General features: G+C 37.9%; 1 protein-coding gene across 1 annotated transcript; it reads right to left on the bottom strand.

Moving 5' to 3' along the window:
* Positions 1-2,450: 2,450 nt before the first annotated feature.
* On the bottom strand, positions 2,451-18,579 carry LOC146681454 (scavenger receptor cysteine-rich type 1 protein M130-like). The gene is made up of 19 exons (XM_085448773.1): positions 18,522-18,579; positions 16,790-17,110; positions 16,447-16,545; positions 16,084-16,305; positions 15,820-16,011; positions 15,574-15,728; positions 14,610-14,757; positions 14,054-14,362; positions 12,930-13,235; positions 12,369-12,665; positions 11,643-11,951; positions 10,755-11,051; positions 10,192-10,464; positions 9,568-9,728; positions 9,048-9,156; positions 8,711-8,869; positions 8,200-8,295; positions 3,494-3,646; positions 2,451-3,351 (listed from the first exon to the last, which is right to left on the bottom strand). Exons 1-19 carry the CDS (start codon positions 18,577-18,579, stop codon positions 3,167-3,169), a joined length of 3,849 nt encoding a protein of 1,282 aa, XP_085304899.1. The 3' UTR covers positions 2,451-3,166.
* Between the last annotated feature and the right edge of the window lie 3,999 nt (positions 18,580-22,578).

Here is a 22,578-nt window from a genome sequence, read left to right as displayed (position 1 = left end):
TTGCTCTTAGGTCATCGAGCTTGTTCTCCATGGATTGTACATTGGCCAGTAGGATACTGGGCAGTGGTGCGCGATGCGCCTGCTGTCTCAGTCTGTTCCTAATACCAACGCGTTTTCCCCGGCGCTTCTTTGTTCTGTCCCTCGGATGAGAGGCCCGTCCTTTGTTGTTCTCCGCGCCGCGTAGAATCTCTGGCGGCCAGGAAGGGTCAGGTTTAAAAGTGTCCAAGATTAGATGTGCAACCTTGGCACCGATAAATAAGTAAAAAACAAGAAAAGTGGATAGTCGGAGCGGAGCGGTCAGGAAGGCGTCTGGACGTGGCCGCGCCATCTTGGTTATATAGCAGTGATTCCCATAGTGTACCCAGGTGGGCCACAATAGTAACAGAATTTCTGGTTGAAATTACTCACAAGCGTGTACAAAGTGAATTAAATAGGACAATATTACTGATTACCCTGACCTAAATTTACTACTCTTGAATTGAAGTTTCCCAGTGGCAGTTTACAGCCAACGGTCTTTATTGTTGATCTTTTTGAATACAACTTTCAAAATAAATAAGATTGGGTTAAATTTTGCTGGGCCCCAGAGATATCAAAAGCACAAACATGCTTTAAGTGGAAGAACAAAGACCTGTGTTAAAAACAGTGCAGTAAGTTGCAGTATTGTATCAACTACTTTACTTAATTGAAAGTGAAAAAATGCAGGCTTCTATCATATATTTTATGCAAAGGTATCTACACCTTGTGCCATCCTAACATAATAATGAAGAGTTCGTCCTGCACTAAACTACCGTGTTGGAATAACACAAAGCTAGTATATATTTATTTTACAGGATGTTTTCGCAATATAAAATACATTTAATGTATTTATTAATTTATCAAAACAAATCATATATGGATCCAATATATGAAAAAAATGAAGATGATACATGTAAGCTTCACATTTGCACTTTATCAAGTGTTGCTTACCTTTGAAACTTACATCTCTATCCTTCCTTCTTACATCGTTCTCCATCCCTGTATAAAATTAGCTCTAATCCTGCTCCAACTGGAAAATACAGCAGCAAGACATTTAGCTAGCAGAAACACTGTGTGTGAAACTACACACAAAAATGTGTGTGTACTGATGTTTGTTGAGCTAATAGAAACATGTTACACTCTCCATCCTCACTCCTTTCCCGTAACACTAGATGCTGAATTACTGTGACTACAGCTTACAGGCATGTGCACTCACTCTGGCTCACTTTAACCCCGAGTGTAACACTATAAATTATTCCACTGATACCACCTAAAGTAATGAGCCTGAGTTGAAAGTACAGATATCTGTGTAAAAATGTAGGGAGTAAAAGTTAAAGGTTGTCAGACAAATAAATAATCAAGCAAAGTATAGATGCCTGAAAATTCTACTCAAGTACAGTAACAGTAACATGTATTGTTTTTTTGTTTGTTTGTTGTTTTTGTACCTACCACAAACTGACAGGTCGTCACATAGTCATCACATGTGAATTTTCCCAAGACAATAATAAAGACACCGCAAGGATTTATTACATATCAGCTAAAAGTCATAAACAGGACAGAAACTAATGGAAGTTATAAACAGTTATAAACAATGTAAGCGGTTTGACAACTATTGGAATAGATGATCAGTGCAGATAGCTATAGTAACTGCTAAAAACAAAACAAATTTCCCACGTGTGGGACTAATAAAGGTTATCTTATCTTATCTTATCTTAAAATTTAAATGGCTGTTATAGTTTTAAGAATTCAGCTGAAAATGATTAATTATAATAGAGAACATTAAAGTGCATGATCATGAAAATGTATTCAAATTCTTTTGAACCCAAACATTAGTGAAAGAGTCAACAACCTGAAAGAATTGCATGTAATATTTTCAGGTTCAGAGCTTCGGGTGACTCTACAAGCGACGTCTTATTGATAAAATGGCTTATTGTGCTGTGTATCAAACTATAAATAGCATACATAACATACAGTTTGATACTCAACATCTAAGCCATTTCCAAAATCCCCGAGTGTCTGAGGCATCACTAGATGTGCATAAAGGATCAAACCTAAAAATGTTGTTCATTGTCAGTAAAGCAATGTTATTCATCCCTATGAACAGAATGTAATCTCAACTGGGAGTAGGGTAGAGCTTGGGAGTTAGCAGCTAATCGTAGTGCTGGCCAGTTAGTTCTGTTAGCAAAGTACATCCGTAATTCACAGTGACTCGAAATCACATGTTAATGTTGACTAGTGCTGAAACAAAATGTACCAGCGAAGCTAAACACGATGAAAGATCACACACGTGTCACTCAGATATGTTCCTGTGAAGTTGAGCATCTTTAACATGAGGACTAAAGGACCAGTTTCAAAATACCAACAGCACTGGTATTTCAGGTTGGACCATTAACTGATGTGTTAATTGAAACAAAATCACTCAGAAAGACAAAAGATGGCAACCAAAACTTATTGAATTCTTTATGTTTTAAAGAGTATACTATATTTAGAACAGTAGCTTAATATTATGAGGCATACACTTGTTTGTTTCTACAGAGTTTGATGAAAATATCGATATTACACTCACATTTATAGCTGAATATAAATGTAACAAGACAGTTAGCTTAGCTAAGCCTGAAAACAAGAAGCAGGAAGAGGAGGCTAGCTCCCCACCTTTAAGAAACTGTAAGCTAAGCAAACCTTTTTAATATCTATCTATCTATCTATCTATCTATCTATCTATCTATCTATCTATTAGCTAGCTCATGTGTTGCATCAACGTCACGCATTTAAACAAAGAAAACTGAATGAAAAATGTAATACCACACAGTACAGACATGTTTGATAAAAGCTTTACATTCAACTACTATTAAACACAATATCATGGAATGATTTATTGATAACACTAGTATCTGTCTTTTTTGTTACATTTTAAGTTTTTTGCTATACAGGATCAAGGGATGGATTTAAATTCTTTTAAAATTAAGTTCTTGCATTAAATGTCGTTTTCTTCAAGGAATTTCAGTAAATGTATGTTGCATGAATATATTTTAATTATTTTTGACCTCTTATTTTTAATTAGAGAAAAAGAACAGTTAATTTTGTCGTGTTTGTCATGAGCCACTTTGTGAGACTTTTTTTTTTTTAAGTAGTTTCTAAAGCTGCATTTGGCTCACTTGTCTTGATCTGGCTCTAGGTAGTCCTCATCCCTCTTCACCAATCCTGGGGCTGCTGTGTTTAAGTCATGTGGTGTTTCAGGGCTGTCGTGGATCTCTGCTGTAGTCTGTGCAGTTTCAGGGATTGTATCAATGTCATCATAACTCTCCTGTGGATCTTCCACTTCGTAGGTTACCCCATCTGTCACAAAGAAAAATGTTTGGCACAGTTAAACACTGATTAGATTGATGCCATTTTCAAATTTGAAATTTATTGGTACTGAAATGTGAAAACACTGTGTTCAAACTGGTTCAGAACTTTCTAGTGTTTTCATTATGGACACCTTCATGAACGTTGATGTCTTGGGCAGCAGGAGCAGTAGTGGCCGGAAAGGTCAGGGGTCGAGCCTCATCTGCTTCATCAATATCATCATAAGGTAAAGAGGAAACACTCCGCCCATCATTTTCTGAGACAAATTCAGTCTCAGATCTGAATCCTGAATGAAAAAAAGCTAATATTGTATTAAAAAATAAACTTTCACATCCCAGATCTGTGCCTGGACTTTATATCTACCAATATAAAGTCCATATATATATATATATATATATATATATATATATTAGGGGTGCAACGATATTCGTATCGATATTGAACCGTTCGATACAGTGCTTTCGGTTCGGTACGCATATGTATCGAACAATACAGCATTTGTAATTAATTTTATCAATTTTCCTTCTGACGATGCTGTCTGTGTTGAGCGCTCAGTGAATCTGCATTCGACTACTCCGCCTAGGCTCGACAGTGCAGGCTAGGCGGAGTAGTCGAATGCAGATTCACTGAGCGCTCAACACAGACAGCATAGTCAGAAGGAAGAGCGCAGGGCAAGCTAGCGAGACAGAAGTTAAGCTCTCCTTGTAACAGGCAAATTGAACCTCATTCAGATCTGGCGTTTGGAATTATTTTGGTTTTCATGTGACGTATGACCCTGAAGGTAAGCGAGTCATGGACTAAAGTAAAACAGTATGTTGGATGTGCCATGCAATGCTCAATTACATTGGTGTGAACTAGTGTGTTAGCGCAGTTAGCTCGTTAACGTGTTGGCCGTCTAGCCCCATGCACGGAGCGATCGGCGGTAGCTCGTTAACGGAGATTTGCCGTGTTGTGGCGTTAAGGTCATTTCAACGAGATTAACCTGAAAGCACTAGTGGGAACACAACGAATATGACTGCACATTTACGCCGACATCATCCTAGTGCAAAGACAAAAACAACAAGCATGCTACTAACTTTAGCCGAGTCATTTAGACAGCTGTTAGCACATGATTCTCCTTATGCTGCTGAGAATATAGCCCAGAAGAAGCGGATAGTATAGCTTTTATTTATTTTATTTCAATCAGATACAGGGCTCGCAATATCGCTAGCCCGACGTCCCGGAGCTAGCGATTTTTTCAGTCGGGCTACCAGAATCTATCTCTTCCCTGCCTGTCGGGCTATTGTAGGAAAAATATATGTCAATGCTTTTGCATTCTTTCAGAAATGTAGCTGGGTAATTATGTCATTGGCATCGGTGAGCCACTGTCAATATGTGACATATTGAAGTCGCGTTTGAATTTGCGCTTGTTTTTTTGCTTTCACTTTGCAATCGTGCGAACTGTGTATAGAGAGTGACAGCACTGATCTGTGAGTGATGATAATTTGTGCACCAATTCCTCTGACATCGTCAGATCATGGCCAAGCTTGAAACCTGGATCCCCCGTAGCCGGTTACCAAGATTACGTGAAGTACCCTCAGAAGATCTGCTAGATGATGTTAATGCAGCACTACGGGCAATACCTACAACCACGATTACCGACACTAACAAGCTGATCTACAATAGATCTACAATACAATAGGAGGCTAGAGGGCAAGATCAAAGTAGCACGGAGGGAGGTTAGCCAACTAACGGAGTTGCAGAAAGGTGCGACATATACGGTGCCTAAGAAATACAGCAAGCTGTCCATACCTGAGGCCTTGGAAACTGCCAAGCAAAGACTCACAGCCTTGGCCAGCCGCTTGAGGAGGTACAACAGAGAGATAGAAGGCAGGAGAATAAACCAGCTGTTCTCCACAGAACCAGCAAAGGTGTACTCTCAGTGGCAAGGGAACAATAAGAGAACAGCACCACCAAGGCTGGAGACGGAGCAATACTGGAAGAGCATATGGGAGAAGGATGCAACCCATAACGGCAATGCTCAGTGGCTAGAGGATTTGAGGGCAGACCACAGCGACCTCCCTGAACAGGGAAGCTCCTGTCAGGCATCATATCGGCTAAGATGAACAGGCACATGGGTCAATACATGAGTGGGGCACAGAAAGGGATTGGCAAGAATACCAGAGGCGCAAAACACCAGCTACTGGTAGACAGAACAGTCAGCCGAGACTGCAAGACCAGACTGACCAACCTGTGCACTGCCTGGATTGATTACAAGAAGGCCTATGACTCAATGCCCCACAGCTGGATACTGGAATGCCTAGAATTGTACAAGATCAATGGGACCCTAAGAGCCTTCATCAGGAACTCAATGGGGATGTGGCGTACAACACTAGAGGCCAACTCCAAGCCCATAGCACAAGTCACCATCAAGTGCGGGATCTACCAAGGAGATGCTCTGTCCCCACTGCTGTTCTGCATAGGCCTGAACCCCCTCAGTGAGATCATTAACAAGACTGGCTGCGGATACCGACTACGGAACGGAGCAGTTGTCAGCCACCTCCTGTACATGGATGACATCAAGCTGTATGCCAAGAGTGAACGAGACATCGATTCACTGATCCACACTACCAGGCTATACAGCAATGACATTGGAATGTCGTTCGGACTGGAGAAGTGTAGTCGGATGGTAACAAAGAGAGGGAAGGTAGTCAGAACTGAGGGGATTGAACTACCAGAAGGCAACATTGCAGACATAGAGGACAGTTACAAGTACCTGGGGATCCCGCAGGCAAATGGGAACCATGAAGAGGCCACTAGAAAAGCTGCAACCACCAAGTACCTGCAGAGGGTCAGGCAAGTCCTGAGGAGTCAGCTGAATGGTAAGAACAAGATCCGGGCCATCAACACGTACGCCCTGCCCGTGATCAGGTACCCTGCTGGGGTAATAGGCTGGCCAAAGGAGGCGATAGAAGCCACTGACATAAAGACAAGAAAGCTCCTTACCATGCATGGAGGGTTTCACCCCAAGTCCAGCACCCTGAGGCTGTACGCTAAGCGGAAGGAAGGGGGCCGGGGACTGGTGAGTGTCAGCACCACAGTCCAGGATGAGACAACGAACATCCAAGAATACATTGGGAAGATGGCCCCAACTGACCGAGTGCTCAGTGAATACCTCAAGAAAGAGGAGGGAGACGAGGAACCATCATGGAAGGACAGGCCTCTGCATGGTATGTACCACCGGCAGATAGAGGAGGTGGCTGATATCCAGAAATCCTACCAGTGGCTGGACAAAGCTGGACTGAAAGACAGCACAGAGGCACTAATCATGGCAGCACAAGAACAAGCTCTGAGTACAAGATCCATAGAGGCTGGGGTCTATCACACCAGGCAAGACCCCAGGTGCAGGCTGTGTAAAGATGCTCCAGAGACAATCCAGCACATAACAGCAGGGTGCAAGATGCTAGCAGGCAAGGCATACATGGAACGCCATAACCAAGTGGCCGGCATAGTGTACAGGAACATCTGTGCCGAGTATAACCTGGAAGTCCCAAGGTCAAAATGGGAGATGCCCCCAAGGGTGGTGGAGAATGACCGAGCTAAGATCCTGTGGGACTTCCAGATACAGACGGACAAAATGGTGGTGGCTAACCAACCGGACATAGTGGTGGTAGACAAACAGAAGAAGACGGCCGTAGTGATCGATGTAGCGGTTCCGAATGACAGCAATATCAGGAAGAAGGAACACGAGAAGCTGGAGAAATACCAAGGGCTCAGAGAAGAGCTCGAGAGGATGTGGAGGGTGAAGGTAATGGTGGTCCCCGTGGTAATCGGAGCACTAGGTGCGGTGACTCCCAAGTTAGGCGAGTGGCTCCAGCAGATCCCGGGAATAACATCGGAGATCTCTGTCCAGAAGAGCGCAGTCCTGGGAACAGCTAAGATACTGCGCAGGACCCTCAAGCTCCCAGGCCTCTGGTAGAGGACCCGAGCTTGAAGGATAAACCGCCCGCAGGGGCGTGCTGGGTGTTTTTATATATATATATATATATATATATATATATATATATATATATATATATATATATATATATACACTGATTTTTACCTTTTTATCTTCTTTTTCATATTTAAATATGTATTACATAAAATATGTATTTATTTTATTGTTATTTATATTTATTTCTTTGTATGCTTAATGTATGGTTTTTAACTGCTATCTCTGTTTTATTATTGGAAAGCACTTTGGTCAACTTTGTTGTTTTTAAAGTGCTATATAACTAAAGTTGGATTGGATTGGATAATGTGTATATAACTGGTTCCACTCTGATACAATCTGACACAGAAGCTAAAGCTAGTGGCAAGAGAAAAGGTGGGGGTCTGGATTTATATGTGAACAAAAGATGGTGTAATCCTGTCAAAGAGAAGATGCGTTGTCCTGATATTACTTTTTTGAAAGATAATTTTACTTTTTATACCTGTTTTATGTCTATCTTTTTGAAATTTAGGTGAAATTTAAATTTGTGCACCTTCAACTCGACAGCAGGAAGGATGACGTTGAAGAGGATAAAAAACATATACATGTTTTTATATAAAACATATAAAAACAGGTAACAATTTATATGGGCAGAGCCACTGACGTTCTTGATATAGTACAGTTATTTAAAAATAAGTTATGAAGACAGAAAACTGTAGTACTAACATGCAGTAGTTAGTGTAGGTGGTGCAGCTTCTCATATTATCGTGTCCAAATTAAAATAACGATAGTAGTGGTGTAGAGTATATCAAAGGCCATTAAGCTATGGACTTTAAACACTGTTTAGAAAGAAAAACAGATAAGATAACACTGAATGAATGACTCACTGCCACGACTGAAGTCTTCCATCTCATTGTCTTTGTCCATGATGTCCTCATAATCTCCACTTTCAAACTCCATGTCTTTCCCTGGCAGCATTCTTGCTGAAAGGTTACAGTGTTATAAATTTACTCATACAGCAACAGCTGTCTCACCAATGCACTGTGCTAATGTACCAGTGAAGTAACTGTACAAGGAGCACAGGAGCATGAAAAGCACACCACAAGCACAGGCGTTCTTAATTTTCCCTGTTCTGTATTTACATTTGGTCGAGTTTGGTGGAGCTGATGGGCTCCTTGTTCAATCAGCAGCAGTGACGGCATTATTTGAGTCAGAATTCAGTCAGTATGCTGAAAGACTGCCCTCTAAAAGTTTCCAACACCCTTTTCCTTTAAGCATGAAAGCTCTGGATTGATCTCATGTTCAGTCAGGATTTTTATGCCTTTTAAGGTAATTCATTAGAGCAAAAACAAACAAATAAAAAAACATGTGTGTAAGTCATGTAATAAATATACTCACCTAAAGCTCTGGACTCCCTGACTCTCCTGACATACATTCGTATAAATGAAGAAATCAAGATCACTACAACAAGAAGAAATATCACACCCACGATAATAGGTCCTGTGGGTATAGGCGGACGTGGTGGGGTTGGTGTTGCGGTAGTCAGTGTTTCATAGTCTGAAATCACACACAGCCAGTTTATTATGTTTTTTTCTGGATTCAGTTACAGTGAGTTTGAATTCCACTTTATCTGTATCACGTTGATCAAAGTAAGTCAGCTCAGATTTACAGAATACAAAAAGTGTCTTTCTGTCAAAAACAACTAATTGATTGATGGATTCATGGTTTCTCTTACCGGGACAATATATTTTAACTTGATTAGTGCTTTCACAGGAACTTCTTTTGACAGAGCGCCTGACATCCATGGTAACATCAGTGAACTCCAGTGTTGTTTCTAAGTTGACCTTGAATCAAATTTAAACTTTTTCACATTTAGAGGTACAGCCAAAATCAAAAACACTGAAATTTTCTCTGGCAGTAAAAAACAGGCCGGACTGAAGCAACACACAGCAAAAGAAGTCACTAGAAGTCCAGACCAAAAGTATTGGGACATTCAATTTCTTTTATATTTCTGCAAACTTTGTGTCAGCAAAGTGTCCAGAAAGTTTCAAACATTTGGTCAATTTGTGTTTATTCAGATACAAGTCTCATGCATTTCTTTCCATTTTATAAACCTAAATATTTAAAAAGTGAGATTCCAGTCTTCATTATTAGATTAAGCTGAGACACAGAGCCAGGAAACTGTCCATGATTTTGGTTTGTAGAATATGAGACAAATCAGTGACCGATTCAAGATGTAAAATGTAAAGATTTACCTGTTTGATTTCCGTAGAGGTGCTAGGGGTCTCTTTATCAATCTCTTCACAGAGCTTTAAGTTTTGGGAATGATTAAATGGACATACTCTTTCCCACTTATCTCGATAATTGACATAAAGGACACCTCCATGTTTTTCAGTCGTGCGGAACTTTACACTTTCTGTAAAAGCAAAGAAACTGTGTTTAAAGAAGGAAACAAGCTCATCCACTTCTGTCTGGCAAATATGATGTTAGAGATGGTCACCTTAGCTTTAGCAAAATCACTAGGAGCAAAGCAAGCACGTGTCATCACTCTGCATTTATTAAAGTTGGAGTGTAAAACATGTGTTCCACATATTTATTTTTAGAAATTTTCAACAAATAACTCAGATTTCTGGACAGAACCTGCCAGACTATAAGTGTCATGGTTTGCAATGCAAATTATTTGTAGCTTCACTATCTTATGAGCTTGACAATGTCATTTTTATTTTAAAGAAATAATCTTCTGTTTTATAAAATAAATACCTAAAAATTATCCCAAGATAATGAATTAAAATACTACCAGAATTAAGAGAGGACATACATGTATGTACTGTATATAGGGATGAGTTTATGGAAAGAGAGGTGTATGGACTCACACTTACCACTACAAGTAATGAACACCACATTTGTGTCACACTTTCCTTTAGTCCTCCTGCACTGGCCAATGATGGAATGGTACTTTTCACAGCTGACATGGTAAATGTTACCTGAACCCTTTGATGAAGCTTTGGATTCAATAAAGACAGCATTGCCACAAAGCTTTTCTTGGCAAACTTTGTGTGCATAGGATAGATCCCAGTTACTAGCACACACTGGAACGTCATCTATCCTCACTTCCCCACGGCAGCCCTGTGAAAGGCTGACACTGGGCTCCTCTGGGAAGGAAAGCAATAAACACTGCAGTCAAGTATTGATAAAGACATAAAGCACTGAGGTAGAAATGATCAGTTAATCTTCTCTGCACTGCAAAGTCAAAATATGAAGCACAAGTCCATAATCAAATAGTTCATTTAACACTTTTAGCTTTGGTTTGTTACTTTATCCAGTGTATCTGGAATAATTCTCCTTCACACTCCGAGTGTCTTGTTTCACTCTTCAGTGTTTCCAGTGCAAATGTAAAATGTCTGTGATCATTTAAGATCAGTCCTGCTGATATAAATCTTACTTTTGCATTCAATAAAGACAGGCTCCTTCCTTGAGGGTGTGGTTTTATTTTCACATTCCCAAATGCTTCCTGGATTTTCACCACAGCTGAAGCTTTTGTTCCAAAAAGAATCTATTTCAATTGTTTGGGGGTGGATTTCATTTTTTGATTGGTATCCACCACAGTCCATATTCTGGCAAAGCTTTTCCTTCTCAGTTTCATTGAAGTTTTCTCTGGAAACAGCACTGAGTCCCTGTCTCCAGTGAACCAACACTGTTCCACTACAGGCCTTTTTGTCAGGTACCATCGTCCTCCATTCTGAGACAGACAAGAGAAATAAAAAGTTCACAAAACATGATGTAACCAACAGGATCTGAATGATATAAATAACACACTCTGCACACAGAAATGACATTATGATCCTGCATCAACTTAAAGTTTTACACTTTTGAAGTTTAGCTACCCTTCTGACTGCTGCGTAAATAAAATGATTTTATAGAGTGATAACAAAGAGATGACTGACAGCGATATTTCTATAACCATCAGACTGCACAGGCCAGCTGTTTCCAGCTGATTCCAGACATTAAGTGAGTCAGACTGTGTGGCAGAGCCATACTGGTGACATGGACAACAAGCAGAAAAGAAAAGAGTAAAACTGAGTAGAACAAATATCATTAATGGAGGTGAGGATGTTAACATTCTAACCTTTATTGCACTAAAAGTAACCTTTGAAGGCGAGCATGTCAAAGTTTGAAAGCAGCATTATTTTTATCTCAACATTTTTCTGAAATACAAACTAGTCTCAGTTTGTTTCAATTTCAATTCAGTTTCAAAGCCTTTATTTTAAAATTAGGCTGAAGGAGCAAAGAATAATTCAGAAACTGCTGACACAAAGATCATTATACACACCAGAGCATCGGAGGCCACTGTGTTTGCAGGCAGCTGTAGAAGCAGTAATACTGCTGCATGCAGATAATGGACTGTTAGCATTTGCAATGCAGTTTAGGTTTGAAATGGCTAATTTATCTGCTGGTGCAGGTCCAAAGTAGGGAAGAGTTTCCACAGCATCACCACATTTAAGCTCCTGACAGATGGTGTTTCCATTGTTAGTGTCTTTGAGAGCATCCTCGCACACAGGGATCCACTTCCCCTCATACTCCACCTCTACGTTTCCAAAGCATTTGTAACTGGGAATGCTAAATCTGGGCTTGACACTACCTGAAAGAAAATATTATGAAAATCATGCTATATATTTATAATACTCTTATTTTATGTTTAATTAGAATTTTAAGCAACAAGAACTATCATCATCTTAGTGTAAAGAATTTCAGTCTGATAGCTTCAGAAAGATTTATATTTGCTTCTTTAACACAAATGAGCTTAATTATGAAAAATAGTATTTAAAAAGATATTTTTAAAACATTTGAAGGAACATTTAAAAACAGACTTATGTCTTTTTGTTTGTTTTTTACATTCTGTTATCCTGTAACTTAGTGACTGAAGAATCAACAAACCAATAAAACTGGCACTTTTTTCCAAAGGGTCCAAATCAGTTGAAAATGAAACTTTTTAAAAAGCAAGTTATGACATTTATTATATTTTTGTAATATAAAATTACTTTTAAAAAACAATTACCTGAGCAAACAACATAGGCTGGTTTTTCTTTACAGGACGTATCATTGTCCTGGTTTTTGACAAAGATGCTCTGTGTCAGGTCAGTAGTCTGATTTGTCGGGTGTAAACTCTTAAAGAGGATATCACCATCTTTGGGACTGTTGTGGGCTTTTATGGGCGTCCCACAGTTCAGCTTTTCACACAGCTTCACAGACTTGTCTTCTGTCCAGGTGTCTGCACACATATCTCCTTCTTTCTCTTCTACATGAATCCTGACTTTTCCCCAGCAGCTGTTCGTCAACCTCATCTCAATATTTCCTGTTGTGACATGAAAAAGTTAAATTTAAGAGGAAACTAGTATCAGCAGATATTTCACAACTTCTTAGACCAAGCTAGGTTTCAGAAAAAATAGAAAATAGTAGAAATTTGATTGAGAGAAAACAAGGAGGTGAATGTACATCTATGGACATTAAAAGGTAAAGTCTGTTATAAATAAATTGTCTCTTCTGTGACACAATAAATCAATTCCATAATGACCTTATTCTTAGTTTTATACTTTAACTCCTTCATATTTCACATTACCTGAACATTTCACATAGGCAGTAGAATTATGGTGGTCAGGAGGCAGAGGTGTAGTTTGGTTACACTCAAAAAGAGACTTTTTTCTGGATGAGCAGCTAAAAGAGTTTTTCCAAACTTTATTAATCATATCAGCCCTAAAATTGAAAGAAAAGTTTGCAGCGTTCCCACAATGCATCTGCTGACACACTGTGTCTGCAGACTCTTGGTTCCATGTCTCTTTAGACCCAGAGAGCCAGTAGATTTCTCTGCCATGCTCTATCCCCACGTGACCAGAACAGGTTCCACTTAAAAACACCACCTTGTGACCTGATGGACACAAAGAGAGAAACATGATATACAGTAAGTGGCTGTGCAGGTCGTCTACCTGTTGAAAGGTCAGTGGTTCACAAAGACATAGACACAAAAATAGGAAAGTGGTGCATAAATACATACTTGGTGAAAGAAGCTGAATGGAGATATACCACAGTCTGGGCTTATTCCAGCATAACTAAGTGGTTATTCGGGGTCACCTTATTGAACACTAATTATAATAATTATCAAGTAAAGATTTAACTGGAGGCCAATTTAATATTTATAAGATTAAAATATACTCAGTTTTATCTCTCTTTATAAGAAAAAAATGGGCATTGGCTTTAAGACTTTCCTTAAGAAGCATGTGACTTTCCAAAAAATAATTTTGTAAATTACATTTGAGTAAAAAGTCAAGGCAGCATGTTAAAGAAAAAATGGTAATATGGCATGATCAATGAAAGTTGTAGTGTCTTATTTCACTTTTCTGATCAAAACAGATTAACAAAAATCCGTTTCTTAGTTTGCAAGTATTAAACTGTAGGTATAGAAGGACTCTTGAGCCTGAATGAGGTCAAGAATAAGCTGAGGGGAAAAAACGCATTTTCTTTTCTTCTGCCTCACATCGATGAACGAAAATGGCTTTTTCCTGGTTCTAAGCTTTTGTCGTATATTAGTAATAATTTAGTATTTCCCGTTTTGATCAAACTTCACCAATATAATCAGTGTTAAGCAATTAAAAAGCCAAAGATACAAACATTCTTCCTTTAAGAAAGGAAACCGTTTTTCCGGCTGATGTCACTGAAGGGCAGAGAAATAAAAAAAATAACACTCACCCTCACAGGTGATTCCAGCTGCTTCCGTTACCCGATCCGAAAATTGGTTGTTTGAGTTTTCTGTTAAACACTCAGATATCTTTGATATCTTCTTATTTCTCGGACACGTTATTGACAGGAAGCTACCAGAACCCTGACTGAACTTTTCAGTTTTGCCTTTTTCCCCACATTGCAGTTGTTTGCAGACAGCTGCTGATTGAGCCTCTGTCCATTCTTTTGCAGGAACTTTCTTCCACTGGCCCTCATGCTTTATCTCCAATCTTCCAGCACATCTTCCAGGACCATCTGCCAGTTTCACCTCCACACTGTCTGTACCACGACAATAAGAGATTTATCAGCCACGAAACACAAAAAGAATAAATACATTAAATTAAACTCTTACTGAACACATTTTGGGAAAAATATAATCAGAATTTAACAATGTCACAATTTCACTGAATGAAGTAACTCATTTTCTCTCTCGACATAGAATTTATTGCAGGATTTAAAATCCCATTATAAAAGTAGACAAAGGCCATCAGCAGCCACTCTGTACATTTCCACTGCTGTATCTCACCTGAACACACCACATAAGGTTGGTTTGAACACTGGATGTTCTTGCCATGCTGAGACTGACAGTGCCACAGTGAGGACTCGCTGCCTTTGCAGCTCACACGGTCCATTATCCCTCTTGAATTTTGACGTTCGACTTTAGTATAAATCAGCTAGAACAGAGCATTTATGAGTTTGCTTTATTTCATTGACAGACAGAAAACACTGACTGATTTAAAGACAACGAGTCACTGCATATTGTTAGCCTGGGGAAAAAAGAGTGGTGAATAAATATAAATCACAGACAGTGGAATAACTTAAATTATCAAACAGTACAGATAAAACTAACATCCACTTGTTTGGTTGGATTGATTAGGAGCTCAAACTGTTGAACTTACTTTAAACATTTTTAATTTTAATTCATTTATTTTAATCAAGGGTTTCCAACTCCAGGCCTCGGGGGCCGATGTCCTGCAGTTTTTAGGTGTGTCAGTAATCCAACACAGCTGATTCAAATGGCCAAATTACCACCTCAACATGTCTTGAAGTTCTCCAGAGGCCTGGTAATGAACTAATCATTTGATTCAGGTGTGTAGACTCAAGGTGAGATCTAAAACCGGCCTGGAGTCGGGGACCCCTGCTTTAATTATTTTGAGGTTCAAACAATGCCATGTTGATCAAATCAAGTGATTATTAAAATTCACAAAATAAACATTTGTTGCAACCCTGTAAAAAAGCATCAATCCAACTATACTGAGGAGAAAAAGCTACATGGTGATCACTAATATTCTTGTGCCATCAAAGAAATATATAATATTGTTATCATCTCCAGCAGCTTTTACTTCATGTGCATTCAGTATTAATGGTGCACGTTAGTACACTAATTACAATAAAGTCCATAGCACTGCTGTATGGACAGTTTCTGATACACTCAGTACCCATGTATCAGAACACCAGGTAACTTATGTTGACTAAACTTGAACACTCACTTCCCCACATCCAAGCTCCTTGCAGACCAATTCAGCTTCCTTTTTAGTCCAGGTGGAGGCACACACAGGATTAACTGAACCTTTCACTTCAATATTAACTGTACCATAGCACTTGCTGTCTTTACCAGAGTCCTTCAGAACTACTTTAACTTTATCTGAGGGAGAGAGAGAGAGAGAGAGCAGTTTCACAGTGTGAAGTGTTTGCTTGGAAGTTGTTTGTGTTGGAATATAGATGTGTTGAATTACCTTTGCATGTCACATTAAGGTTTTTGTTTGTGCTGTTGTTTGGGCTGAGAGAGTTACCGCAGTGCATTTGCTGGCACACATCAAAATCAAAGTTGTCCTGTTGAACAGGTACCCAGTTGTTATTTTCTTCTTTTTCCAGCTGCCCAGAACACACATTTGACTGGTTTCCTTTGAGCTGCAGTCTCGTATAACCTGTTCATAAAAACACTTTCACCATATGTGTGTGTGTGTGTGTGTGTGTGTGTGTGTGTGTGTGTGTGTTACCTTCACATATGACAGAAACAGGTTTGCATGATGCTGAATTGTCCTGTTCGCCATTCACACACTGCCACAGATGATCTGGATCTGCATTTTTAAAGGCTGAACAATCGATCTTCATCTTTGATGAGTCCCTGAAATTATCACTAACCATACTCTCTGAGGGAGGAATTTCTCTGAGTCCACCACACCCGAGATTTTTACACAGAAGCCTGGCTTCTTTTTCACCTTTTTAAGAGAGGAATTAAAACAGTCCAAAACATTTCGAAAAGCAATAAAATATTATTATAGCATCAAATTGAGAGAGAAATGTTGACAATATTTGAACAGCTCTGCCACATAGAAGATTAGCAAAAAGAAAATACATACCAGTGCTGTTGTTACAAAAGTAACCCGGAGGTTTGCCATCAATGGAGTACTTGACAGCTCCAGCACATTTGTGTCTATCCAGGCTCAATGTGATATTACCTTGAGGAACGCACTCAATTACCAGCCAAATATAAATACAGATAAAAAACAACAAACACCACAATCGATCCTATCAAGTAATTTCCAATACAGTTCATTTTCTTAATTTTCCTAACAACTTTTAGCGAAGAGTTTAAGCTTTTAAAGTTGCAGTTTTTGTCAGTACTTTCAATACCCCCCACCCCCACCCCACCTCCCCCCCACCCCCAGAAAAAAAAGAGAAAGAAAGATCTAACAAACTTACTTGAACACTTAAGTTTTTTCACTGTGAGCTTTGAGTAATAGCTGGACTTCCAACCAGGATGTTTACATTTCCACAGAGCGCTCTCGTGTCCTTCACACTTCAGTTCATTGAGCCAGATCGGTCTGTCTTCAGAAGGCTTAACAGTATCTATTACTGAGTTCTCCACAGGTTCCCCACAGTGAGTGCTCTTACAAACCACTTTTTCAGTGTTCTTGTCCCAGTGTGTATCCCCAACATAACCCCATATGTTGTTATGGTAGACTTCAAGGTAGCCTTCACATGGGTAGCCTCCTTTGTTTTTTAGAATCAGTTTGTCCTCAGCTAGGAACATACAAGGTTTATACAGCAAATTATTATTATTGTTATGATTTTTTCATGGCTGACTTACTTTTGGGAACTGCAAAGTAAATATTTAAAGTTGTAAGTTTAAAATGTCTTTTGTTTATTTGTTTTTTATCTGAATATCGGTAAAAACACTTTTTTTACAAATCTTTTTAATCCCTTCATGTCTTTCTTTAGGATAATATCATCATTCCTCAGCAGATTTATACAAAAACAACAATGAAAAACCACAGTGGTTTATATTTTTTTAACATATGGGGTGTCTATTGTAAATGGCATAGATTAAGAGGAAGGGTATTGTACACCCATGACAGGTTACCAGTCTGTCACAGGGCTAACACATGGAGACAGAACACAGCTGATGCTCACACTCACCATCATCATTAAGAATTACCAATTAAACTAAGCCCTTAGTACCCATGCAGATACGAGGAGAACAGACAAACTACACACAGGAAGGCCCCAGGCTGGATTTGAATCACTTTCGCACTGTGAAGTGACAGTACTAACCACTGGACCACTGTGATTTCCAGCGAGGGCTAAATTTGCTAATGGGCCAAAATAGCATGCGAGTACAATTCGGAGGCATGCTGATGGGTGTGGTTAGTTTTATGGATAATTTACAAATATTGCACTGTTTTAAACACAGGTGCAGTCAGTTCATTTCAGGACAAAATCAGCCTGTGTTCTTAATTTCAATATTGTCCTGACTATATTTTGCACCTGCATCTGCAGAATCCGTCACAAAAATCTCGGACTTCCCTCCTCTAACACGTGCCTCTTGTCACTGAGCTCTTTGTAAATACTGTACTTTTCTTGACTTTTTTTTTGACAGAAAAACCCAGTTTGCACTTGAAAAGTCTTGATTTAAAAAAAATCACAACAGAAATCTGGACATACACTTGAATTGAACTGTTACATTTCTTCCACACCTTGAAAAGGCTGCTATAAATAAAACAATTTTACATATAGTTTTTAAATAAAATGAGAGAAGGAGAGTCATAGGTGCCCTGTGTGATTGTGAGTGCGAATGGTTCTCTGTCTCTATATGTTTGCCCTGTGACAGACTGGTGGCAACCTGCACAGGGGGTACCCTGCCTCTCGCCCTAAAACAGCTGGGATAGGCTCCTGCAACCCTGACCCGAGAGAATGGGTGTATTTTAAAATATAAATAATATTTCAAAGGTATTTCAAGGATTTCTTCCTAAGTTGAATTTTACACAAAAGTACTGCATTGATTGTTTTGGGGTTTTTTTGGTTCAAATTCAGGATCACATCTGGACTCAGTTCTAACGCATTCACACACACGGTCATATAGAGAAATTCAAATTAGTACCAACAATTAACAATATTACTACTGTTCAGAATGAAATAAACTGAATTAACTTGCCTTGTGAGATCACCAGCTCAATGTGAGCAAGGTGGAGAAGCAGGAGGAGGAACCACATCGTCACCACAGCTCATGACTTGAGAGTGAGACAGACAAATGATGCGCTCAGCTTTATATTGCCATGGCTTCGCCCACCTAAAATGGAAATGAGCAGCATACGCGCCAAAGCTAGACTCACAAATATTAACTTAGATTGAAAGACACACAACTAACTAACACACAAGTGTCCTTACTTCATATACAGCACCTTTTTATGCTTTTCTCTTCATTAAACTAAAATTCCTCTTGATGCTGTGACACTGGCACACAACATACTGTATTAGAATGTACAATTGATCAACTGTTGATAAATTATAAATGTTAAGTTTAATAACTGATGCACATGGCTGTTTTGATGTTTTTAATTTGCTATTATTATTTTCATTTGAGATATTTCAATAAACTGATCTAGAAATGATTTTTTTACTCAGCACTCTCTATGACATAATTTTGACGCCATTAAATAATATCTGCCTCAACAGAGTCATAATATTGCTTCATGCAAACAAACTTAACATAGTTTACCAAGTTCTTTAATACTGATAAATTCAGTTAATCCATAACCACAGAAAAAAAGATGTGATGTTAACAAACTCTAATGTTATAAATGCAATTAATTTTTCTTGTGTTGCTTATGATGAATACCTTTATGCAAATGAGCACAGACAGATTATCATGTTCTTTAATACTAATAAATTTACATCACAAAATCAAAATAAGGATAGGTAACAAACATAAACACAATTTTTTAATTTAAAAAAATCATCATGAACATTTTTTAGCAACATTGTAATAATAGTAACACCAAAAATATTCCACATAGTTTTCTACAACTAACAGATAAAATAAGTTTTTGTCTTTGATTGTTTTCAATGATTCAACAGCAGCATGCATTTGCTGTGTATGAATGAGTATTAGGGCCAGGAGTATTAAACCCTCTACAAATACCTTGTGTAGACGAGTCAGTAGAATTGGTTTTAGTTAGTTTATTACCTTTTCAGTACAGAAACACAGTGGGACGATAAGTATTAATCACACTGAAAAGATGGTGCGGAGAGCTGCATCTGGTCAGAAGGAAAAACACACAAACTTGGAATAGATAGCCAGATTTGTGCAAAATGAAATAGCTGTGAATAGAAAGATGCAAGAATATTGATGCAGTAAAGAGTTTGTATTTTGTATCCCAAGATGGCTGATCAACTTATCTACACAAAGAGTTTTTAGAGAGTGTAGCAGCCGTGCCAGTTTGTCTTGAAACGGCAACTGTAACCTCCACATTTGACTTTTTTATCAAAGTATCACTTCAACTTTAATCTCAAAATATCTACTTTAATCCTGAAATAAACACTATTTATTTCTTCTTAACATGGTCCTAATACTCTGTCATAGCTGTGCCTGTTTTCAAAGAGCTCTATAAATAAATATAGTATGGTAAATCAATTTTAAAGAGCAACATTTTGTTTGATTTAAAATTAGTTTTTTAATCAGTGTCCTTAGCCGCAGCAGACAACTGTATAATTCCACTAGTATTGTGAAGAAGAAGGTTTCAAAGCATTTGTCTTTAATGAAGTTACATTAAATGTCAACTTCTATCAGTAACCCTGATATCTGAGATCATTATGTCCTTAAACAAAAACACAAAGCCTTAGGGAGCAGCACACACAGCAAAACATCAGCTCACATAAGAGAAATGTCAAACTATTAATATTCTTAGAAAGGAAATATTATTCAGTGAGAAAGAAAGACTTAAAAACAACAACCTCCTGCTGCATTTTATCAGACCGCATCTACAAGCTGTAAAATCTGTGAAAAAAAAAAAAGAAATACATATATATATATATATATATATATCATCCTGAAAGTAGAGAGCATGATATTTGAGTAAGGCTTTAAATAACATGAGGAATAATCAAAAATACTACACACAATATCCAAGTATTGTATTTCACAATGGCCAGGAGACATACACTCAAGTATGCATTGCCCAGTATATGCAGCATGTATACAGAATGTGATATATAAAATATGTATATAAACATTAACAACTAATGCATGGTAAAAACGCATCACTCTAATGGAATTATCCATCCTGACATTTTACATGTGAATGTTCCTGGATTGTGGTCACAGGTGTAAAATGAGTGTACGACAGAGCTGTGCGGCTCTGTGGCTGTCTGGCGGGAGACTTTTTGGAGCTGTGACTAACTGGAAACAACGTATTCCCCGCTGCCCTTTTGATTCTTAGTGAAATTCATTTACCCAAAAAGCCCATTTTGGCAACAAAACAAACCAAGTTGCTAAAAGGCCTGCAAGAGTTTTCTAGACATAAAGACATAAATTCTGGTTAAAGTGTCTCAGAGTCTCAAACTATCGAGGGAAGACACTTCAGGGTGCATTTGTTTTATTGTTACATACTTTATACGTCTTTATACTGTAGATATCATGAATGAATTATTAGCAGAATGTGCTTATATTATAAAAATGACAGCCAGGCCTGAGTTCTCCTGTAGACCCCCCAAATTTAAAAAAAATAATAATAATAAAAACAAAATCTACACATAAATCATAGCAATGAAAGTGTGATAATAAGGCCTTTCCTCGCCGACTGATTTATCGCTATCACTTTGTGACAGAGGTAGTGATGATGCTATAATAACATTAAGATTATTTTTGCCTTTTTTCCAGTCCCGTTATTTCTCCCCTCCTTGATGTGCAGAGAGTACAGAACACAGAGAGGCACACTTTACACACACTCTCATCAGGGTCTCTCCCTATTGTTATAAGAGACATAGATATAAATGTTTATATATATAATATAACCTATAAAAATATATATTTATAAACTACTGTCCAAAAGTCTTAAACCGCCTTTCATTTCTCTATATTTTTTCTAGTAGCTACATTAACTAGACTGAAACATGCACACATGCTTGAATTATTCATAGTGTGAAGTATTTTAACAAACGTACATATAATATGTATAATATATAGAAATTAACACACAGTATAATATTTAAATAAGATTTAAAATAAAAAATATTTTAAAAAATTGTAATATGTTTAATATATTAATAAAATATAGACTTATTTAAGAGAAATTTAGTGTGTACTTAACAACATTTTTAAATCAGGTGTTGAGACAACTTTAAAAAATGTTTTTCAACATTTTCTCTCATTTATGAATAAATTTCTTTCTTAATTTCACTCCTTTTTAAAAGTATATACAATAAAATAATTATTATATATTTGTATATTTACATAATAAAAACTGTAAACCTATATTTGTATGTTTATTTTGTGTAAAAATATTTTTTGCTTGACATGTTTTTGTGTGTGTCTCAACGCAAAGAATCAATGTCAAGGTTCAAAGTTGCGTATCATAACTCATTGTAAATTATTCACTTCTATCAGGCTCACTAAAATACAACCACACTGGAAAAACATCAAATTAATCTAATGAAACTCTCAAAATAAATACAATAATGTTTAACTATCACATGACATCAGTTGGCATTTTTTTCAAATATGCATAACACTGAAAAAAAAGAATTGTTTTTTTAATAGTTGTTGTGGAAATCTGTTTGATTTCCTCTCGAGTACTATGGCACAACATTCTGAGTATTTGATGTCACATCGAGGCGTATGACTCACGCAGGGGTGTCTTGACCACATTTATCAGTAGGCTGATCAGAAATGAGGCATAACTGACACAACCATCAGCTCAGGGTAGGAGCTAGCTTAGCAGAAATAAAGCCACAAACATCTGGGTTGTATTTTTGAAACCAGATCGTCTATCTAGGCAGGAAACTGTGATCGTTCACATGCTTCTGCTTCAGACATATTCTCAGGAAACATGAAAGTATCAGCTCCTAACTGAGTTTTAAGTGTTTATTTGATGAAAAAATAGACGCACGTAGGGCTTATATTTGTTTTAAATATTTAAACAGCAAAGTCATGGTATTTTTCCCATTTGAATCAAACTGAACACTAAATTAAAGGGCACACCAAACAGCAAACA

The sequence above is a fragment of the Copadichromis virginalis genome, linkage group LG23 (genome assembly GCF_057382275.1).
Source record: "Copadichromis virginalis isolate Kocher_CV1m ecotype Utaka linkage group LG23, C_Virginalis_male_GT1.1, whole genome shotgun sequence".
Classification (NCBI taxonomy): Eukaryota; Metazoa; Chordata; class Actinopteri; order Cichliformes; family Cichlidae; genus Copadichromis; species Copadichromis virginalis.
The sequence above is the reverse complement of the archived record's forward strand: the minus strand, read 5'-3'. Positions and strand labels throughout refer to the sequence as shown.

Bases quoted from the DNA above. Each gene is read 5' to 3' on its own strand.
- LOC146681454 (XM_085448773.1), bottom strand. From the start codon at position 18,579: ATGTGGTTCCTCCTCCTGCTTCTCCACCTTGCTCACATTGAGCTGGTG. The intron at 17,111-18,521 runs GCAAGTTAATTC...GTATGTTCCTAG, and splicing joins TGAGCTGGTGATCTCACAAG to CTGAGGACAAACTGATTCTA. The intron at 8,296-8,710 runs GTGAGTATATTT...GTAACCTTTCAG, and splicing joins CAGGGAGTCCAGAGCTTTAG to CAAGAATGCTGCCAGGGAAA.